The sequence below is a fragment of the Aotus nancymaae genome, unplaced genomic scaffold, assembly GCF_030222135.1.
Source record: "Aotus nancymaae isolate 86718 unplaced genomic scaffold, 86718_ANA_hifiasm-v0.15.2.pri h1tg000067l, whole genome shotgun sequence".
Taxonomy (NCBI): domain Eukaryota; kingdom Metazoa; phylum Chordata; class Mammalia; order Primates; family Aotidae; genus Aotus; species Aotus nancymaae.
The window spans coordinates 39,058,406-39,081,875 of record NW_026988482.1 but is presented as its reverse complement, the minus strand read 5'-3'; the positions used below and the strand labels follow the sequence as shown (position 1 = coordinate 39,081,875).

Genomic DNA, 23,470 nt, shown 5'->3' with positions numbered 1-23,470 from the left:
ACCTCTCCTTAAGAATATATTATAACAATTTACACACGTACTCCTTTGCTATAACCTCAATGCTTAAGCAAATGCTTCCTGACAGCAAATTTTTTAGATTGAATAGCTGAGTTCCAGAAATATGTTAGGAAGAAGAACTGCCCTCACTCAAGTTGCTTTTTGCATTTTTAATCATGATCATTTCTACCTGAGACATGCCTATTAATCAATTATTCTTGAAAGGGAAATTGAGAAACTTCTGGCAAACAGCAATGCATCAGAGCAGTGATTTCTCAGGGTCAGATACCATTTCACTGTTCTTGTTAGTCAAAAATTATTCCTAACCCAGTGGGGCTCTGAGATAATGCTTTTTTTTTTTTTTTTTTTTTTTTTTTGCCTGTGGTCCAAAGGCAAATTGGAGTTCCTGGTTGGACGGATTTGATTGAAAAAGCTCCCAACGGCATCAGCCACCTCCTGACTAACAGCTTATACTGCAGATTTCCTTGTCTGTCCATTTCACAGCAACGTGTTGAGTTTTTCCTCAAAAATTAGTTCACACAAATGAACAAAATGGGCAAGAGTGTGGACTCTGTTCTCCTGGTGTTCTCATCATCGTCAGTGTATATTTCAAGAGTTCAGGGTACATGACTGCATTGTGTTAATATGGGGGGAAATTCAGGAGGCCACTTGATGGAGCTTCAGGTCTCACACTGGAGGCCCATGTCATACTTTGGCTGGCATTTGTAGCCAATATTTAAACATATGAAATTTTGCATAAAATTAAATTTTCCAGCTTCTCTTGGAAAATTGGGAAAAAATATCAACACAGGGCTCCCATTTTCCCATGGCAGCAATAGTCTAGAGTGGACAGCAGCAGCTCCCTTAAGATGGGGGATGAGCTCTTTAATTAGATACAGTCCTCACCTATGCCCTTGTTTTTTTCATTCCTAAGCAATTTTTTTAAAAAACTACTGTGCTTACTTACAGACTAATGCTTTTCACTCATTTATCTGTAGATGAAGCACCTGTGGAATCCTATTAAAATGCCAACTCTGATCCAGTAGATCTGGGTGGGTCCTGAAATTCTGCATTCCTGATCGCATCAAAGATACCCATTGCTGCTGGTCCAAGGACCATATTTTAAATAGCAGGGCAGTAATCAATTTCAGTTCTCAACCTTTGCAAGTTTAAAGGGACTTGACTTTCTTGTCATTTTCAGTGCACACGATTAAAAGAAACACGTTATTTGCCATTTTATAATTTCTATAATACTTACATCTATTTCAAATCTTTTCTTTTTAAAAGCAAGCTGGATGCGATCATGTTTTAAACTCAAAAGCCCGGAGAGATAAATGTGGAGTTTGTGGTGGTGATAATTCTTCATGCAAGACAGTGGCAGGAACATTTAATACAGTACATTATGGTAAGAATCTGCTTCTAAGAACCATGAGAAGGAATATGGTCCAAGTTTGAAAATTGTTAACCACATGTAATACGTAAAAATATTAATGTCAAGCATAAAAATCAGCCTTGTTATGGTGGATTATCCATCAACTAGAAGGTACCTAATAGAATTAGGTGAAAATTATATTCTATTCCTTTGTTGTCCATTTTTTATTCCATACTTGGAAAAAGTGAACCATTCTGTGGAGTACTGAATTTCTGCTAAATTCTTTTCAGGTTACAATACTGTGGTCCGAATTCCAGCTGGTGCTACCAATATTGATGTGCGGCAGCACAGTTTCTCAGGGGAAAAAGACGATGACAACTATTTAGGTGAGATGGGATACCCCACTGCTTGCAAGTTCTGGTTCTATGAAGCAGTGGTCAGATAACTACTTCCTTCCTGCTCTGCATGTAGAGGGAGGGCTTTCAGATGGCATGGATTTTCATAAAATAAGTGGATCTCAAAATTCATCATTGTATTTCTCCCTCATACATATGCCCTCAGAGTATTGATTGAAGTAATGTAGCTGCACTACTTGATATCAAGGGATTTACACTGGATCTTAAAAAATAGAAAGGCCCCAAGTCAAAATTTGAAAGTACTTATCTTCTAAGTTTAGCATAAAATCCTTGCTCTCATTGAGTCTTCTTAAAAAGCTGTCCTGTGGGGAACTGACTTGCAAATGTTTTATTAGAGTCATTACTTGACTTAATTTTTATGTTATCAGCTCTAATCAGTAGCAGACCACTGGTAGACTTATTCAGTATTTCATTATGCCTACTCATTGCAAAAGGTTCTATGGTGACGTGTATTTTTCTCAAGTTATTACTAGAATAGCAATACTATGCAGATTTTTTATCCTTCTCTCACTGAACCTAGGTGCATGATTAATTCGTATCTATTCCCTATATTTAAACCATACCATATTAATGACCCTGTGTTGATTTTCAACAGTTTTCTCAGCCTAGTCCCATTTTATTATTTATTTCTCAATTTTAAGTTCTGGGGTATATGTGCAAGATGTGCAGGTTTGTTACATAGGTAAACATGTGCCATGGTGCTGTGCTGTACCTGTCAACCTATCATCTAGATATTAAGCCCACATGCATTAGCTATTTTTCTTGGTGCTCTCCCTTCCCCGCACGTCCTGCATCCCACAAGCCCCATTGTGTGTTGTTCCCTTCCCTGTATTTTTGAGCCAGGATCTCACTCTGTCACCCAGGCTGGAGTGCAGTGGTGTGATGACAGCTCACTGCAGCTTCAACCTCCTAGGCTAAAGAGATCCTGCCACCTCAGCCTGAGTAGCTGGGACTATATGCACTCACCACTATGCACAGCTAGTTGTTTTTTATTTTTATTTCTTATTTATAGAGATGATGTCTCACTATGTTACCCAGGCTGGGCCTGGACTCCTGGCCTAAAGCAATCTTCCTGCCTTGGCCTCCCAAAATGTTGAGATTACAGATGTGAGTCACCATGCCTGGCCCAGTCTCACTTTAATTTATTTTTCTGTAAATTGCTATAGGTGATTGTGAAATTTGCCTAACTGGCATTTAAAAGAAACAGGACATGGAGGGTCGAGTCATGACTGAAAGGGGTTTAACTGGTCACCTTACACAAAACTCTTCCCAGCTGTGAAGAGCAGCATGCCTTACACTCAGATCTAGAATACATTAGAACAGTCTTGCTGGGCAGTCAATCTTTAAAAGAAATGAATGTACTTTCTTTCTTGTAATATCCAGGCATGAACTCTATTTATCTATCTGAATTCAATCTGTGTAGAGGCCCTTAATCTAAGCATTTGGACATATTGAACCAGTAAATGAGTATTTGTTGAACTAAATTAAAGCCTTTATCTCTATTTTGAAATGTCTCCATGAAGCTACATAGATAGACAGTGAGTCTTTAGCTAAGCATGCTAATCAAGTATGATATTTATTTGACTCCATTAAGGCATTTACTGCTATCACTATTCATTCATTCACTCACTCACTTATTTAATGTGTGCCAGGCACTGTTCTAGGCACAATGAACAAAACAGATCAAAAAAAAGCATTGTGTCTTCTTGGATATTACTTTTTAGTGGGACAATAAACAAAAGGCAATAAACAATAATCTGATGGATTAGCAAACTCCATACTGCTTTAGCTGATAAGTGCTGCTAGAAATCAGAGCAGCCTAAGGGCAATTGGGATACCAAGGGTGAGATGTGGACAGTTGAGCTGAAATGTTTGAATCATAGAGCAAGATAACAGGCTATTTAGGGAAAGAGCATTCCAGGCAAAGGGAATAGCCATTGCAAAATCCTTGAAGTAGGGAAAAACAGAGGGAGGCGGTGTGGCTGTCGCCAAGTGAGCATAGAAGACACTCCTAGGTAAGGTTAAACAGGACTAGATCATATGGGACCATATACCATTATAAGAACTTTGATTTGGACCCTGAGAGACATGGGAAGCCACTGGAGGTTTTGAGCTGAGGAATGACGTCTTATTGCATTTATGTTTTCAAAGGAGCACTCTGGCTGGTACATCGAGAAGAGATGATAGAGGAAGTGTGTACAGGACAAAAGCAATGACATTGATTAGGAAAGCATTGCAGTAATCCGAGAGAGATGCTGGTGGCTTGGCCCCAATGGGAGCAGTGAAAGTGACAATATGTGGTTATATTCTGGATATCTTTTGAAGTTGGAACCATTATGATTTGTTGATGGATTGAATGTAGTGTGTGTGAGAAAGAAAGGAGTTAAAGGTACAAAGGAATCTCAAAACTCCAAGGTCAAAACCTAAGCAATGGGATGGATGGAGTTGTCATCAACTGAGATGACAAGACAAGTTACATAATTATCCTTACAACCACTAGTGTTTTAAAGTAGAGCAGGGTCTTTACATCTTCAGCTACTAATATGAAGCCCACACATGATACACACAAAGCAAATGACTGCCGAATTGTTGAACAGCCATTGTCCATGCTGTTTTTACTGAATACCTACTGTGCGCTTAATGGAGAATGGGGTTACCTTGGAAATGTACAGGCATCTCTTCTTTCAATGGCCATAAAGCCCTACTTGGAATTAATTACTCAATGACTACATCTGCTTTTCGCTACCCTAAATATCCAAATGAGTGGCAACTTTCAAAAACAATTAATAAAATTCTCTGGGGACTGTTCTCAAGATATTTGGCAGGGGGAAATCCTTCATTTGTCCTTGCACAGCTGCAGAACAGGGCAAGCGTTTTTCTTCATACATTTGGTTATAAATTTAAGCATGTGGCTGCTGTGTCCTTACTACTTCCTAATTAAATCATACAGCATTGCATGCAGCCTACTTTATAAATTAATTTCCTGAGACCTGAAGGCCATGTTGAGTTGCTCCATTCTTCTCTTCGAAAGAGAGAAGGATTCTCTTCTATTCTTTCCTTTCTTGGAAAAATAATCTCCCTTCAAGTAGTGGCCTCAATTCAGTTCAACTTAATCAGTGCACATCAAGTGCCTGAATTCAGGGAGGACCTCATGATAACCTTTTATTATTCTCTGGAGTTTTCTTAATCTCCTTGTAAAGAATGCAAACAAAATTAAAGAAGATTTGTCATCTGGGACAGGCAGTCTGAGTCAGTCATGGCTCTTTAATGGTATAGAATGGAAAAGTCACCTGTTGGCATAAGAAAGTCTCTAGAAGCAAATGAAAAGTGTGCAAGCCTACATTGCACGTCACAGTCCACTGAGTGTGAAAGTTGAGACCTCAGAGCCTTTGAACCTCACGGTGGTTACTCAACAAGTTAGGAAGAATTTGATGTTGTCATCAAGTCTGGCATGTGTAAATGTTTACTCTTGGCTTGAGGGAAGATGGAGCAAATGCACTGAGAAGGTTTTACAGCCCACACTGAGTCTCGTGTTGAGTACAGTCGCAGCTGTTCCATTGCTTAGCAATCTTCATCTTTATCCCTTATATTTTTTTCAGTGTCAGCCAAGCCATACTTTTCTGTGTATTCTGGGAGGGAGGGAGCGATTTCCAGGAGAGAGGGCCTTTTGTAGCAACCCAGCTCTGATGGGTGCAATGGGAGGGAAACCAACCCAGGAAATTAGCTCCCCTAATCGCATTAGTGGGAGCTTGGGCATTAGGCTCTTGTTTTCAGGAAACTATTTGTTTCACAAAGTACCAAAGCAGAAAGCCTCCCTGTCAAAGGTCATCCTTTCACATGGACCCCTTCCTCCTGTTGAGCTAAAGCCAAGTTGTACCCAGGGCCACCATGTTCGTATCTCTTTAGAAGAAAAAGTGGCCATTTCTATGATACTTATTTGTCTCCAGCACACTTAGCTCTTGATCAATTGTGGCAATGAGAAGATGGGAATCTATGCCATGCAATATAAAATAGGATTTTGTTTTTCATCTGATGATTTTAAGGATGTCTGGGGCCAAACTGCTTATCAGGGCAGATCTTAAGAGGAATCTTATATCATTTGTGCTCTTTTTTTCTCCCTCCTCGCATCTACTGGAATAACGAATATGCACTGAAGGGTGAAATGCCCTGAGTCAGCAAAGCATGAAAGGAAAGCTTGGAGACATTGGAAAAGACCCCCCAAATTAACCCAGAGTAGACCATCACTCTTTGCATATGACCAAACTGGATTATCGCTTGATTTACAGAACCTGCATGTGACATTTTATTTCCCCCTTTTTAGCAAGACATCAGCTGGGTAGCTAACATGCAACTTCATCTGAAAGAATTGGGTGATTTTGTTGACAGCGTATCACACTATCACCATGTGAGTGACCCGCATTAGGGAGCAGCCTCAGGATGCCCGAGGTGCCTCGGAAACAACCGGCTTCAATCAGTGACCCGTTGAAACTCCTGCCTCTTGCATGGCTGGGGGTCTCACACTGCAGGAGCTGCAGGCAAGACGAGGTTGTCAGAGGTTTACACTGACTGAGAAAGAGTCATTTGGCTGGAAGCACTCTATCCTCCTTGTCATGAGTGTCAGATTCTATCAATCACTTATTCTTTCAGCATCATCGCTTGAGTACCTACTATGGGTTGGGATCTTTCTTGGGCGTGTAAAAGTAAATTTTTATTTTTATTTTATTATTTTACATATTTAAAGGGTAGGAGTACAGGTTTCTTACAGGTATATATTGGGTAGTGGTGATGTCTGGGCTTTTTGTATATCCGTCACACAAATAATAAACATTGTACCCAATAGATAATTTTTCAACCATTACCCCCTTTTACCTTCCCACCTTTGGTAGTCTCCAATGTCTGTTATTCGAGAAAGTGGATTTTTAGATGGCTGCTTTGCTCAAGGGCTCATGCAGTCTAACAAAATGAACAATTTGCATGAAAGAAAATCTACAACACAAACATACTTAGTTTCTATTTGTATACAAGAGAACAAATGCATGAACTCATTTAGTCATTTAACAAATGCTTGTTAGCTCCCTTCTTGGAAAATTTTAGTAGTTTATAGGCTCTGGAGACAGATTTCCATGATTAGGAGCCACGGGGCCTTGGGAAATTAACTATTTCTAAGTCATGCTTTTCTCACCCATAAATTAGGCACCTATAATTGACACTACCTTAGAGAGGTGTGGTGAGGAGACAGTACATGAAACGGTATTTTGATCTTCCAAGAACTAAAGCTTATATGGATTATTATTTAATCCATATAAAAATCCTATAACTCAGGAAGAAACTGAGGCTTAGAGAGGTTAAGTAATTTATTTAAGGTGATACAAGTAGAAAATGGGAATAACTGGAATCCTTACTGGCCTGACTTCAGATGCTACACATTTAACCTGTTCACTTTACTGCCTCCATGTAGAATGATATATGGCTTACCTGGAAATATACAGGACTTGAAATTTAGGTTTATTGGTGGGAGTGAATGGCGAGACTGGAAAGATAAGTGGATAAGATTTGTAAAGTTACAGGGGGGTTATGCTCAGGAAGTTTAACTGTCTTCTGTAGGTAGTGATGATTATCAAAGGATTTTGAGCCGAGAAGGTGGAGGGTATTTTATTCTTTTAAAAGCTAATCTTGACTTTTCCCTGCGTCACCACATTCTTCCCAGTCATTTCAAATAAAGGCACCTTATTCTTCTCTTGGGGCTAAATTTGTTTACATGAGTGAGGATTCTGGTAAATGAAGTGCTGGATTAGGAACAGAATGAATTCAATGCCGTTACTTCCTAATCCTTGAACCAGTAGCCCTGCGCCAGTAAAGTGTCCAATTGCATGAACTCTGTGAGGTTCCCATGTCTAAGAAAATAAGGATCCTACTGCTGCTGAACCACAAATATTCAGAGCTTCATCTGAGCCCTCTTTAATCTCCACATAAGGGTATAATATCTACTTAACCCAAATCCTTGGAACCTCTTTATGTACACATTGCTTCTCTCCTGAGTGGTGAAAGATAATGTGTCACCTACATTGATGATGACCTGCATCAGTGAAAGATGAGTTAGGATCTGGCTAATACCTAAATATCTTCATCACTCCTCATTCCACAACCAAGACGGATATCATCAATATGGTGCTAAGACATGATGCTGCCAGTGAATCATGTTCAGCATGGTTTGTCGGGCACCTGGTACCAATTGACTGACACTGACACAGGGGAGGAAAATTATTTGCCATCCATGAGTTAAATTTCCTTGTTCCTTTTATTCACCTAAATACATAGCCTGTACCTTTCAAGGGCATCCTCACTACTACAATTTGCTACTCATGCACAAATTACACAAGGTAAAAGGACCTTTCTCTAGTATTTGTTCAGAGCCCAAATTTGTAATAGCTCTGATTTATCAAATACCTGGTTCATGTCAAGCCCAATACTCAGGAGGACTTATTATTCAAGGAGCAGTGGTACCAGGGCAGGAAAAAGCAGTACCATCAAAATTTTATATTAAATACTAGAGGGAAAAGATATGATTGAGATTTTATCTTGAGAAATTAATCCAAAATTATGAAAATAAATTTATTTTTATTTTACCATTAACAAAATTACATCTTCATTTCAATCACGCCAAGGTTTTGGAAAGAATAAAGCAATTGACAAATACTTTTGCATGCTTTTTCATATCAAGTCACATAATAGCACAGTAGTATATTCTTGACTGAAAGTTTAAATTTAACAGTAAAATCTGAAGGGGAGTCAATTTTAGAAAAGTTCTCTAGAGATTTATTAACTTTCCCAGTAATCTCTCTTGACCTTTTCATAAATAATTTCTTCTGAAGAAGCTGTTGTCTCATCTTCCTTGTCAATGTTCTTTCTTGTTTCGTTTTTCAGCTTCAGTGAGGGATACTTGACAAATAAAAATTGCCTATATTTAAGGTGTTCAACTTAATGAATTTATACTCCTATACATTGTGAAATGATCACCAAAACCAGTCTAATTAATGTATCTATCATCTATATAATTACCATTTCCTGTTTCTTTTTTCTTTCCTTTCCTCCTTCCTCTTTCCGTTTCTTTCTTTCTCTCTCCTACTCTCTTTGTTTCTTTCAACACTTATGATCTGCCCTGTAAGCAAATTTCAAGTATGTATGGTTGGTTAACTATAGTCACATTGCTGTACACTAGATCTCCAGAATGTATTCATCTTGCATAACTAAACCTTTGCATCTTTGACCAACTCCCCCTCCCTCTTGCTCCTGAGCATTTACCACTCTACTCTCTGCTTCTATAAGATTGACTATTTTGAACTCTGCCAGGTTCTCATTTGACCAACATTTTGACATTCAATTCAAGCAGTTTTCCAATATCACTTTTTCAGCATCACTGATTTTCTTTTATCTTTTGCGAGATCTGGAGTAGATTTATTCATTCTTCCCCAAAGGAACTATTTACTGAGCACCTGCCATGTGCTTTTTCAGAAGCTGGGATATAGTAATGAATAAAATGATCCCACCAGTCTTGCCATCATGGGTCTTACATTCTTGTTTGGGAAGAGAGTATAAACAGTGCCATGGAGAAAAATCAAGGTGAGAAAGGAGATAGGAAGTATGTAATCTGTGCTGACAATGGGAAGCAGTTGCAGGTTTAGAAATAATAGTCTGTGTAGTTGTATTGATCTTTTACTGTATGACAAATTACCTCAGGACATAGTGGCTTAGAACAACAAATATACTATCTCTCAGTGTTTCATGTAAGGAATTAGGGAACAGCATATCTGGGTGTTTCTGGTTTGAAGTCTCATGAGGTTGCAGTCAAGATGGCAGTTAGGAATGTGGTATTATCTGAAGACTCAAGTAGGGCTTAAGAATCCACTTCCAAGATGACTCACTCAGAGGCTGTTGGCAGAAGGAATCAGTACTTCTTTGCTGCTTGCAGGCCTCTCTGTGGGCTTCTTTGGTATACTCACAATATGGCAGCTGGCTTCTTCCAGAACCAGAGGTCTAAGGAAGAGCAAGACAGAGCCACAGCCCCTTTGGTCTTGCCTCAGAAGTCATGCTCTGTTGCTTCTGCATTATCCTGGTGATTGCAGTCATTCCTATTGAATGTGGGAGGGAATGACACACAGTGTGAATACCATGCGGCAAGGATCATTGGGGTCATATTTGAGGCTGGCTACCACAGTAAGCCACTCTGAAAAGGAGACCTTTGAGCATCATATTAACCATGAATTTTCAGATTCCAACATCTGTCAAAGAAGACTTAACAAAGAGTCAACTGGTTTGACTAATTCTAGTATATTCAGATTTGTGTAGGAACCAATTTTATAAGTTTTCAGTTCACTAATACATATTTTTAAATCATATCAACACTTTAGCTTCCATCTATAATTCTGTAACTGTGGGACTTGTACAACAAGTTCCAGGTTTGTTAGGACACCTAGGTTACATTTTATTTTTCACAGGTACCACAAGTGGGCAGGTGCTTTTATCTCCACTTTAGAGATAAAGAAATGGAGATGGATGGAAAATGATTCCCAAGGCCACACAGCTGGCAAGTGGCAAACCTGGGATTTGAAGCCATGCCCGTCTGGCTCAAAAGTCCCCATTCTGTGCACAGCGACTCTCTACCTATCCAGATGTTACTTCATAGTTCAAACAGCTAGTCATTGACAGAAGATCAGTGTATTATTGTCTTTCCTCACCTACAGCTTTATCAAGCAGTAAAGGTGAATTCTTGCTAAATGGAAACTTCGTTGTCACAATGGCCAAAAGGGAAATCCGCATTGGGAATGCTGTGGTAGAGTACAGTGGATCCGAGACTGTCGTAGAAAGAATAAATGCAACAGATCGCATTGAGCAAGAACTTTTGCTTCAGGTAAAAACTTGACTGTGAGCCCCCCCACCCTTTTCTTCTGCTCGGCATCACCAAGCCCACACATGACCTTTCTGTTTTGTCCACACATTCTAGGTTTTGTCGGTGGGAAAGTTATACAACCCTGACGTACGCTATTCTTTCAATATTCCAATTGAAGATAAACCTCAGCAGTTTTACTGGAACAGTCATGGGCCATGGCAAGCATGCAGCAAACCCTGCCAAGGTATCTGCTTTGAATTTGAGTTCTGGGGATTTGAGAGAAGTTTTTTATCTTTTTTTTTTTTTTTAATAACAGTCAAATATATGCAAACTGTGAACCCCTCTATCTGCATACATTCTCTAATCTCTTTTCTTTGAATGTGTCTGGTCATTTTTGGCTGGGAAGTTGAATTTTTTAAGGGCTTCAGGAAATTTTAGGTTTCTTCACCCTAAGAGATTTTTGTACACATTTGTAAAACCAAGCAGAAATCACTTCTGCCATTGTAATTTTCCAGAGGCATGGTTTTAGTAGTCATATCATATGTTATTTATTTTGTTTTCTTTTGTCTAAATTAGGAGTCAGCAAACCATAGTTAGTAGGCCAAATCCGGCCCGCTACCTACTTTTTTTTTCTTTTTGCCTCTCTCTCTCTCTCTCTTTTTTTTTTTTTTTTTGGAAATAGTCTTGCTCTGTCACCTGAGCTGGAGTGCAGTGGCACAATATCAGCTCCCTGCAATCTCTGCCTCCCGGGTTCAAGGGATTCTCATGCCTCAGTCTCCCAAGTAGCTGGGATTACAGGCACATGCCACCATGCCCAGCTGGTTTTTGTATTTTTAGTAGAGAAGGGATTTCACCTCAGATGATCCACCCAATTCACTCTCCTGAAGTGTTAAGATTACAGGTGTGAGCCACTGCACACGGCCTACCTATTTTTATAAATAAAGTTTTATTGGAACACAGCCATGCCGATTTTGTTTGTTTATTGCCTGTAAGTGGCTGCTTTTGCCCTGTAACATCAGGGTTGAATAGCGCAACAGAGATCATACACCCTGAAGATATTTACTGTCTAGCTCTTTAGAGAAAATGCCAATCTAGGGTCTAAATTATTTACAGAATAGATTACTTTTTCTGAATAACTTTTTTTTCCCTCTCTGCTTAGGGGAGCGGAAACGAAAACCTGTTTGCACCAGGGAATCTGATCAGCTTACTGTTTCTGATCAAAGATGTGATCGACTGCCCCAACCTGGACCCATTACTGAACCCTGTGGCACAGACTGTGACCTGAGGTGGGCTCCTGTTTCCTCAGGGTCTTTACCACTGAATTGCGAGAGTCTTGCGGGAGGTCCCAGCAGGAGAAGTGGAAGGAGGGGATGCTGGTCTTTAGTTCCCCTTTCTTGTGTTTCAGTGAAATAAGCTTTAACCAATTCCCCGTCCCTCTGGAAATGATTATCCAGGACATACATGTGCAGATTTCTTGTTCACCTAAGAATTTAAAATAGCTAATAGAATATGGCACTTGCCAAAAAAACATTCTCAGTTGATCCTGACAACTTGCTGGGTAGGTATTAGCATTATGATTGAGTCACATTGTATGTAAAATCTTGTTTTGAAAGTCAAAAGAAAAGGGGAGACCCTCATCCCTCAGAGTACCCTATAAGGATCTATATCTACCTAGAGTGTATATCATCCAGTAGAAGAACTCCTACACACATGAAAGTTGCAGTGTACTAACGTAGTGTCATGGAAGAAACAAGAAAATGTATATACAGATGTCTGAGAATTCAAACAATTCTTTATTTAAGAAAAGTGTAAAATCTGAGGCAGGAAATATTGGGTGGGTAGAGCATTCTGAAGCTTTTCCACTTGCCTGCAAGGTTGACTGTGTCATATTGAGATACTAAGCAGTTGAGGCTTGCATTGTATAGTCTGCATGACAGTTAAATGCAGTTAAGGTGCGTAGCTGTTTTGTCCTCCTTTTAAGAAGGAAATTCAGTGGGAGAGTGTATGGGAATGTGTTAAGGTCTCACCATTTATAAGCAGAAAAGTGAATACTTAAGCATTTTGAAGGCTTCACATTACAATGTCAAATCCTATCAAAGGATATTGGCTGCCTATAGTGCTTTAGTGCAGATTATCAGGCCTTCTTGAGGCTCTGAGAAAACAGAGGAGTTATGAGATTGACTAGTAAAGTCTGCCATGGGAGTGAGAGGGGCAGTTATGGTAAGAATGTCTTATCTTTGCCAGTCCTGACTGAAGGCTCTGACTTCAAAGTCCAGGATCTTTCTAGTCTCTACCCAGTGTCACTGACTTTCTAGCTCATTGCTTTAGTGAAATTGGCTTGCCAAAATATATTGACAAAAGTCATTGTAAAAAAAAAAAAAAAAAGGGAAGACATTAAAAGACATTTATACTAGGCAATATTCTTGTTGTAGATACTGTCCATATAAACCCATTGTTTCAGTCAATTGAGTTAAATTAAAGTTCAAGTCCTCAGGAAAAAACAATTAGCTAAGTGCCAAAATGAATTAATCACTAAAGTTTGAGAAAAAAATTGAATTGGTGGATAGATACCTTGAGGCACAACCTTAATAAATTGGGAATGGTGACATTTTCAGAGTAGTCTTTTATCAAATTATCACTATATTCCCCAGTACTCTGTAATGGTTATGGTAATAGAGTCAACCATTTACTAAGAACTATTTTTTAACAGTTATATATTATCCTATTAATATTCTTTTACTAATAGGATAGTTCTTAGATTATCCCATTATCTATTAACCTATTAATATAATTAATACCCTACTAATTCTTCAAACAACATTATGACATACATTATTACCATTGTACAAATAAGGAAAATAGAGGCTGAGAGTCTTTAAGCAAAGTCCCCAAGCTCACACAACTAGTTAGTGGAGTGACAGAAATATAAATGTGGTCTGTTTGCACCTAGATCCTGTGCTTAAACCTTAGGAGAGAGCTGTTTTTACTCTTAATTCAGTTATGATGATGAGTGCTACTCATGGATTCTATTCTGTGTAGCTTCTCTTCCTTTGTGAAAAGAAAGAATTCTCATGAGCTTTCTGGCCCATCCCTGTTCTCTTCCTTGCTTGGAGCCCCTTACCTGTCTTTTCTCCACTGGTTGAATCAGAACGGGACTGATTGAGTCTCCCACGATAAGTACAGTTACAGCAGAACTCCTGCCTGCAGCACTAAGTGTGCTCCTGTGATCATAAAGATGATGAATTCATACAAAGCATTTCGAATAATAGAATGTGATCATAAAAAAAGTAAATAATTCTTTAAGAACCCTCTTTTTAAGTTTACCCATGGAGCACCAATTTGAGAGTGGAGATAATGTTTGAGCTGTTATTTTGAAAAACTATTTTTCACTTTGAGCAGATTCCAAAATGAGCCACGATTTAATCTGTGATGATGGTGGCTTATGTGATGTTCTCCAGAGTTTCTCCTGCATTGAAAGCCCTTAGACATAAAATTTAAACAGTGCTTACAAAGCTAATGCATTAAAAGGTAGCCTCAGAGCCATGAGTTTTTATGTAAAATGATGCAAAAGATCTTGAATAGATTTCTGCTCATTGGTTTATGTGGAGTTACATGATACTTAAAACTTGGTTGGAGAGTGAAACACCAAGGATAATGATAATAATAATAAATTATAACAGTAATAGCTACTTTTCTTGAATACCTGCCATATGCATGAAATGCTGCACATGCCTTGCCTCGCTCAATCCTCCAAATAGCCCAGTGAAATGGATCTGTTTCCCTCCATTTCACAGACGAGGAAACTGAGGCTTAGTGAAGTCAAGTGACTCAATTAGGGTCACTTAGTTAATGAGTGACACATCAGGCCTTTCTGATTCCATAGTTCATCCTCTGATTTTTATTAAAAGTGATGTCACAATCCCCAGGTAAAATCAGGGCTTCAGGCCTTTTTATTTCATATAGTAGGTATGCTAGATATGCTAGCATACTAAGCTATTCTAAATTCTAAATTCCCCATTTGGAAAAAGTCACTATTTTTTTAACACTTAACTTTTATATATATTCTACTCAGACCAAACAAGGACAGCAGGTCAGATCACAGATTCTGATGATGATAATAGCACCTCTGATTAAAGAAAAGGTGAAGGGATATGGCCAAGTCTTTTGGTAGATGTGAAGATCATAAGGTTAGGAATTTTAAAACGCAAAGAAAAACAAAACAGGAGTTTAGAATTAGTTTCCAAGGCCCCATTAGACAGGTGCATGCTCATGCCTAAAATTAAACAAAAGGTCATGCCTATTTGTCAACATTCAAATGCATCTTACTGGCCTGTATAGATTGTTGGGAAAATAAAATTGTTCACTGAGAAATACACAAAGACACAAGCCAAGCCTAAATAAGGTGTCCTATCTTGCTTCTAGCAAAGTGACGGTCAATAAAACCATGATTTATACTAATTATTGTCAAGTAGCTGTGTTTAAAACTGAAAGACTGAAGAGAGGATTGTTACTGATTGGTCAAACTCTGAAATAGTTTTTCCAAAAGCATGCATGTGGATCATTCATTTCGTAAGATGATCCATGGCAAACCAGTATGTCTGAGAAGCCTTACCAAGAAACTTTCCCATGTGGAGATTTAATAATGCTGATCAACGTTTCAAAGGCCTTGAGAAGTTCTGTAATATATAAAACCTTTGAATTCAGTAGTTCTTAAAATTATTTAATCCCACAACTGCCCCTGGCAACAAAAACACACAGACTTACACTTTTTTCTCTCAGTTTCTACTTATTCACACCCATTGGAATACGCTTTTCTGAAATATTGTAGTAAAATGCAATTGAATTTTATGTCCTTTGAAATGCACTAAATGAATCCGAAACACTGAAGTGAAGACCACCATCCAGAGAGAGACTACCGAGCAGAGAGTAGCATTTTTTTTTTTTTGAGATGGAGTTTTGCTCTTGTTGCCCAGGCTGGAATGCAATGGCATGATCTCAGCTCACCACAATCTCTGCTCCTGGGTTCAAGCAGTTCTCCTGCCTCAGGCTCCCAAGTATCTGGGATTACAGGCACATACCACCACACCTGGCTAATTTTGTATTTTTAGTCAAGACAGGGTTTCTCCATGTTGGTGAGGCTGGTCTTCAACTCCTGACCTCAGGTGATCCACCTGCCTTGGCTTCCCAAAGTGCTGGGATTACAGGCGTGAGCCACTGTGCCTGGCCAGCAAGTCGTAGCGTCTTGAGAACTTTTCTAAGGCAGTGCTATGCCTTTTCCATAGACTCTTCAAGGTTCTCTGCTCAGATTCTGGGGATGATGTTACTGTTGGGGGCACTCGAGCCACTCTGCCATGCTAAGCTGCTGGCATGTTTTCTTGTGGAGGCAGGATACCTTCCTGCTTCATCCAGGATGGAATATAACCTTTCCACAAGGAAATGGTGACAAAGGCAAAGAGAAGGTAGCCAAGAATCAAAGGGCAGATGAAAGTTCCAGATGCTTTCTGTTGAATTGGGCCACATTTTTGCCACACTTCCTGAAGGAAGTGAGCATTTGCCCCACTAGACTGTGACAGGATGAGATAAAGCATTATTTTACAATTCCTCATTGAATGTGTTCCAGGTTAGAACAAAATTCCCCAAATATGGTGTCACTCTATTGAAAAATCTCCATAGCCCACTTTACTTGCTAGATGGTCAACTCTGACCTACTTTTGGGTATTCATGAGAAATTCCAAGACAAGCATGTGGCCAGAACTCTTTTTATTTTTTTCCTTGAGTCTACCCTAAACAGGTATGCATGGAAGTAGTCTCAGGACATTGGTAACCAGCAAACCACTCAATTTCTGAGCAGTAGAGAGTGAGCAGTCAAGAGTAAAATCCAATGAAGAATATAAAGAAATCACCCTTTTTGGATTTCTAAATGTAATCAACAAAATACATTTTAAGGTCATTTATTTAGAATATTTAGTTTAAGTACATTATTTATTTTCTTTTTTAATTTAAGCCCGGATGATCATATTCCTGGGGCATTAAAAGAACTAGACAGTTGGCCAGCACATACTGAATACCCACTGTATCCCCCCAAAATCTCTTATAGGTACTATGGATACTAAGGTGACAGAGATTTATAGATTCAAATCTAATTTTAAAGGGTATAATTGAATTGTATAAAATATAGTCCATGTCTTCAAGGAACTTAAGAGGCTTTATTTACAGATAATAATGTACACAGGGTACATTGAATATACTTGAAATTCACAACTGTAGTCCAAATTATCCATTCTTTAATTAGTTCCTGGAATGTTCATTGAACACCTTCTAGTATAGACCCACATAAAGGAAGAATCTTAGGGTGAGATTCCAAGAGCAGTTTTGTGTTGGGAAAAGCCAAATGAAGCACTGGATTGCATGAACTTTTGAAATATAAAATTGCTTTATTTGCTCTGTTGAATTTCAATGTTTTGTTTTGTTTTATTTTTATTTATTTATTTTCCTTTTGGTAGCTTGAATTTCAGATTGACTGTATTGGGGTAAATTCATCACAAAGATAAAGCCTCTGGCTGTCATTCTGTGACTTCCATGTATATTGGCAGCCATGAATAATACATGGATATGTTGGTTTAAAATAAGATTTTAGTAACTGACTGTGGCTTTGCGCTTCATGATATTCAAGTTAAGAAAGGAAAAAGAACTCAATTCTCCTATGAATACTGGCTGACTGTAGATAAGGCATATTTGTTTTAACAGAAATGTTGATTTTGCTCCATTTTTTATGCATAGGTGGCATGTTGCCAGCAGGAGTGAATGTAGTGCCCAGTGTGGTTTGGGTTACCGCACATTAGACATCCACTGTGCCAAATATAGCAGGCTGGATGGCAAGACCGAGAAGGTTGATGACAGTTTCTGCAGCAGTCATCCCAAACCAAGCAACCGTGAAAAATGCTCAGGGGAATGTAACACGGGAGGCTGGCGCTATTCTTCCTGGACTGAAGTAAGTTGGCTCTCACTCAAAGAGTCGTCTTCTCAGATGCTGTTTGATTAGTTGGTGGCTCCTTGCAGGTGTGTAGGCCTCATTTAGGCTTTGTGGAAGAGAGGTCCATGATTGACTTGTAATGCCTGACCCCATTCAAGCTTTGCAGAATAGAATAGCATGATTGATTTGTAATGTCTGACATGGATATGACATATGGTAAATTGGAAGAAGTAGAACAACTCAACTGATCTATTTTGCATACTCTACAAGACATTTTCAATTTTATGTTGGTATGCCAATGAGCTAATATTGACTTTAATTATAAACCTGGTAAGCAAATATAACATGAAAAGATCTCCACCAAAATAACAACTAGAATTGGCCAGCTTGTGTGTTTGTTTCTTAAGAGCTAGAAGAGACGACATAGCCAGGATCTTGAGCATACTTTATAGGAAACTTAGCAACAGTTTTATTTAATTTTTTGTCCCTACAGTGTTCTAAAAGCTGTGATGGTGGGACCCAGAGGAGAAGGGCTATTTGTGTCAATACCCGAAATGATGTACTGGATGACAGCAAATGCACGCATCAAGAGAAAGTTACCATTCAGAGGTGCAACGAGTTCCCTTGTCCACAGTGGAAATCTGGAGACTGGTCAGAGGTGAGATGGGAGGGCTATTATTTCCCCTAGGTCATCTCTCATATTCTAGGTCTGGTGCTCCTTATCTGTTTAAGGCTAAATCTTGGGCACCTTTCTCCCACCTCTCCCTTTCGCCTTTATCTCCCTTGAGAAAACAACTCCAGTTCTCTGCCTGCACCATGACTATAGTACTGGTTGTGACTAGTCTGCCAGTGACCTCAGAGGCACTTTGGGCTTGGCTGGATTACTCACTGTGGTAGCTTCTACTGTGATTTTGAAGTTTCAGTCCATCACCTTCCCTTCTCTTTGAGCCCTAGCTAAGTCACTGAAAGGAAATCATGGATTTATTAATCATAAAGCTATACTAGCTCACATCTGAAGTCAACATGAGGTTTCCTATTTCCTTGACTTTGAAATAAGAGAATTAGACTCCAGGGAGTGACCTGTCTGACTTACTCATCCAACTGCAAGGAAAAAACAAACAAACAAAACCTGGAAAAAGAGAAAGAAATGGACCTGACTGAGTACCAGATTTATGCCTTTCTCATCTCTTACTTTATGAAGCACAAGGCAGACCCTCCAGTGCTTAGTGCAAGTGGTACCTAAGGACAACAAGAGAAAGAAGATGTAGCCTCTTTCTTGCTTTTATGGTAGAGTATTATCACTCACTATTAACACAGCCCAGCGTTAACACAGCCCGAGGAGATTCTTACCAAGCAGGGACTCACTCCACCTTCCTTAAAGGGAAGAAGAGAAATAAGAAACACGAAAGAGAAATTCCTTTTTTTTTTTTTTTTGAGATGGAGTCTTGCTGTTGCCCAGACTGAAGTGCAATAGTGTGATCTCAACTCACTGTATTCTCCGTCTCCCAGGTTCAAGCAATTCTCCTGCCTCAGCCTCCCGAGTAGCTGGGACTACAGGTGTACACCACCATGCCTGGCTAATTTTTTGTGTTTTAGTAGAGGCGGGGTTTCACCATGTTGCCCAGGCTGGTCGCAAACTCCTGAGCTCAGACAATCCTCCTGCCTAGGCCCCCTGAAGTTCTGGGATTACAGGTGTAAGCCACCATGTCTGGCCCTTTTTTACGGGCTAAGTCAGGAACATGGGAAAAGAAAAAGTTTCCCTGCTACAGCTCATACATCCATGCTCTTATCCCATCCTTGTAAGTGCAATTTTACTTTCACTATCAAATAAAATGTGAATCTGAAGAGGATACTATTAATGGCCCTGAAATGGTTGTCAATTAACAGTATATTTGATTAACAGTATCTGATTCCTGGACAAATGAACTACAAACCTAGTGCTTTAGTTCCAGGTTAGCAAGTTACCTTTGCTTAAAAATCTCTAGTATTTGGTTAAAAAAGATAAAAGAAGTAGTGGGCTTAAATTTTACTTCCATAGCTAATACTAGTTAAAGTGTCATTTCAAACTAAGTAACAAACCTTTGCAACAATATGTGATAAAATGGGGATCGGGAATTCAAACTGTAAATTCACTAAAATCCAAAGTTGCTAAAAAAGACTGGAAAGAAAATAACAAAATATTGATAATGATTATCCTTGGGTAGTGAGATTTTGAATCATTATTTTTTTTCTTTTATGTTTTTCTGTAGTTTTCAAATTTTCTACAAAAAGTATGAATAAATTATTATATTTAACATTTATTAAATGAACATTATGCTAAGAGCTTAACTTGGATTTGTTTCATTTAGTTTTCACAACCCTTTGCAGGAGACACTAATTCTCCATTTTACAGATCAGAAAATTGATCATGTGACCTGGTTGTTTAAGGGTTAAAACCCAGGTTGATCTGATTTATAATTCCCCACATTTAACTCCTATGCTAGAAAATCATGAATGTTGTTTTTCAAATTTCATAGCATGGTGCTTTGTTGAGTTTATTTTGTGCTTGAAACTGACCCAGAGACTATAAATATAGAATGAATGAATGTATGAATGAACAAAAGGATAAATGAGGCTTAGTATATTTACAAATTGCTATAGAAGAGAGATTGGTGTGGGAAAAGGACACACCTGTTCCTACTCATCAATAAATAACCCCCAGAAACCACAACACATTGATCAAAAATGACCCTGACTGGCTCTGCTTTTCATTACAGTGCTTGGTTACCTGTGGAAAAGGGCATAAGCACCGCCAGGTCTGGTGTCAGTTTGGTGAAGATCGATTAAACGATAGAATGTGTGACCCTGAGACCAAGCCAACATCTATGCAGACTTGTCAGCAGCCGGAATGTGCATCCTGGCAGGCGGGTCCCTGGGGACAGGTATTTTGAACGATAAGGTTCTTAACTACATTCTTTCCTTCTTATCTGGAGAGGGCTTACAAAGGAGCATTCCAGTGGTAGGGATTTAACTGCTGTGCTGGGTGGCATGCAGGACACCTCCATTGCACTGGATCAAGCACATGTAAGTCTGCGGCGATTTTGCCCGGCTTCCAAGGATTGTCGCCTGCCCTCCTGGAGCTGATTACCCTTTTTACAGACCCACGTGCCTATCTTTGCCCTTTTGTTTGAGCACAGGAGTATTTGAACAAATTCACAACAGATTTCATGTCTGGTTAATGTTATCTTCTAGTGTGCCTCTGTGGGTGTTACAGAAGATGATCCAGCACCAGAGTCTCTGGCAAGAAGGTCTGGAATGAGATTTGGAAAAGACGTTTTGACTCCCAACGTCACAATTACAAAGCTCACCTCTCATAAATAAGCCAGACTCTTCAAACATAATTAATTAAATCAAAAGTTGCAAAACCCTCATGCTTGGAAAGAATCTTTTCCCAGTCCCCTGATCTTTAGGTTCCACAGCTTTAACTTGAGCCATTCTTAAAGGAGAGTAAAAGTCTCCCTTGGGCTTGCATCTGAGAAGCACTACTCTTGGAATTAAGTCCTTCCTAATATAGAAGCAGAAGCGTTCAGGGTACTATTTAAGTAGCACTCTGAGTTTCCATAGAAGTAGAACAGCTGTCTGCTGTCACTTACGTAATCCCTTGAAGAATGACCCTCCCGTCACCCTGACCAGCCACAGCCACTTCAGTCTTTTAGCCTCTATCTTCATCTCCAAATATGCATGCAACAAGTGGAAGCGGCTTTATTATCACACCCTTACAATTTCTATCACTGAAACGGACACTGTTCTGAATTTTCCCCATTTCATAGCATCCACAGTCCAAATAGCCAATCAGGTCTGAATTAATAGGGAGAGTTCACTAATACTTCTAATGTCATCTTCTTTTCATCTGTATCTGTATAACTTTTAGAGAATAATAAGAGGAGGAAAACACAGCTTAGGGTCACTGTCAAGATCTGAATATAACATCTATTAGAACTGACAGTCCTGTTTTTTATCGGTGTCTACACCAGGCCATTCCTAACACATCTTACAATCAAAGATCTTTTTTTTTCCTTTAACTGAACATGCAGTTTAGGGGAACAGTTTTTTAAAGGTGTTATTTAAGAGTCATAAATATCCATAAGAGAAATTTTGCAAAATGTAATCCAGCAAAACGAAAACCAAACCCAGTCCAACCTCTACACTGAGATTAGTTGTTGCTAACATGTTTATGATTTTCTTCTAATATTTTTTAAAGTAATATTGTGATTGTACTCTACCAGTTGTTTTTTTTATTTGAAGTGAAACTCACATAATATAAAATAACCATTTTAAAGTGAACAAATCAGTGGCATTTAGTATATTAATGTTTTGCAACTACCACCTTTATCTGGTTATGAAACTTCATCACCTTAAAAGGAAACCCTGTATACATTAAGCCAGGGGTCCCCAACTTCTGGATCATGGGCCATGGTCTGTAAAGAACCAGGCTGCACAGCAAGAGGTGAGTGGTAGATAAGCATCACTGCCTGAGCTCTACTTCCTGTCAGATCAGTTGCAGCACTGGATTCTCATAGGAACGCAAACCCTATAGTGAACCGTATATGTGAGGGATCTAGGTTGTGCATTCCTTATGAGACTCTAATGTCTGATAATCTGAGGTGGAATAGTTTCATCCCAGAACCATCCCCACCCACCCTATCCATGGAAAATGCCTTCCATGAAACTGGTCCCAGGTGCCAAAAAGGTTGGGACCGCTGAACTAAGCAGTTGGTCCCCACCCAACTCTTCTCTCAGTCCCTGGCAACCATCAATCTCCATTATCTTTATGGATTTATCTATTCTGGACATTTAATAGAAATCGAATTTGTGGCCTTTTCTGTCTAGCTTCTTTCATGTACTGTAATTTTTTTCAAGATTCATCTCTATTGTAGCATGTATCAGTACTTGGCCAAAGAATATTCCATTGTATGGATATACCAAAATTTGTTTATCCGTTTATCCCTCAGTGAGCCTGTGGGTTGTTTCCACCTTTGGCTATTGTGAATAGTGCTGCTATGAATATTTATTTCAGGCATTTATTTCAGTACCTAATTTCACTTCTTTTGGATGTGTATCTAAGATTGGAGTTGCTGAATCATGGAGTAATTCTGGGTTTAACTTTTTAACTACCAAATGATGTTCTACAGCAACTGCATAATTTTGCATTTTTAATACAATATACGAGAGTACCATTTTCTCCACATCTTCGCCAAAATTGTCATTTTCGCTTTTTTAAATTATAGCCCTCCTGATAAGATAAATTTATCTTACTATGGTTTTGATTTGTGTTTCCCTAATAACAAAAGATATCGAGCATCTTTTCATGTGCTCGTTGAATATATCTTCCTTGGAGATGTGTCATTCAAGTTCTTTGCCAATTTTTAAAAAATATATAAATTGTATAAATAGTAAAATAGACTCATCATAGAATTTGTCTCAACTATTTAAATGTATAGTTCAATAATGTTCCTTTTCTTATTTTTTGATCTGTTCATTTTTCTTGTTGAGTTGCAGATTCTAGATGTCAATTCCTTATCAGAGATGTGATTTGCAAACATTTCTCCCATCCCTTGTGTTGCTTTTTTACTTTGTTGATAGTGTCCTTTAATGCACAAAGTTTTAAATTATGATGTAGTACAATTTGTCTGTTTTTTGTTGCCTTTGTTTGTGATGTCATATCAAAGAAGTCATTGCCAAATCCAATGTCATGAAGCTTTTCTGCCATTTTTTAAAAAAAGAGTTTTCTAGTTTTAGCTCTTATGTTTAGGTCACTGATCTGTTTTGGGCTAATTACTGTATAT

At 38.8% G+C, this 23,470-nt stretch overlaps 1 protein-coding gene across 4 annotated transcripts in view; it reads left to right on the top strand.

Annotated features, from left to right (window-relative positions):
- ADAMTS9 (ADAM metallopeptidase with thrombospondin type 1 motif 9) overlaps positions 1-23,470 on the top strand; it is a 177,741-nt gene that overhangs the window by 55,435 nt on the left and 98,836 nt on the right. For all 4 annotated transcript variants that reach the window (XM_021674928.2, XM_021674927.2, XM_064367312.1 and 1 more), the window contains exons 15-22: positions 1,285-1,402; positions 1,660-1,755; positions 10,527-10,693; positions 10,787-10,916; positions 11,832-11,958; positions 17,453-17,663; positions 18,139-18,303; positions 20,402-20,566. In XM_021674928.2, coding sequence (XP_021530603.1) covers positions 1,285-1,402; positions 1,660-1,755; positions 10,527-10,693; positions 10,787-10,916; positions 11,832-11,958; positions 17,453-17,663; positions 18,139-18,303; positions 20,402-20,566 — 1,179 coding nt within the window. The remainder of the gene's footprint in view (positions 1-1,284; positions 1,403-1,659; positions 1,756-10,526; positions 10,694-10,786; positions 10,917-11,831; positions 11,959-17,452; positions 17,664-18,138; positions 18,304-20,401; positions 20,567-23,470) is intronic.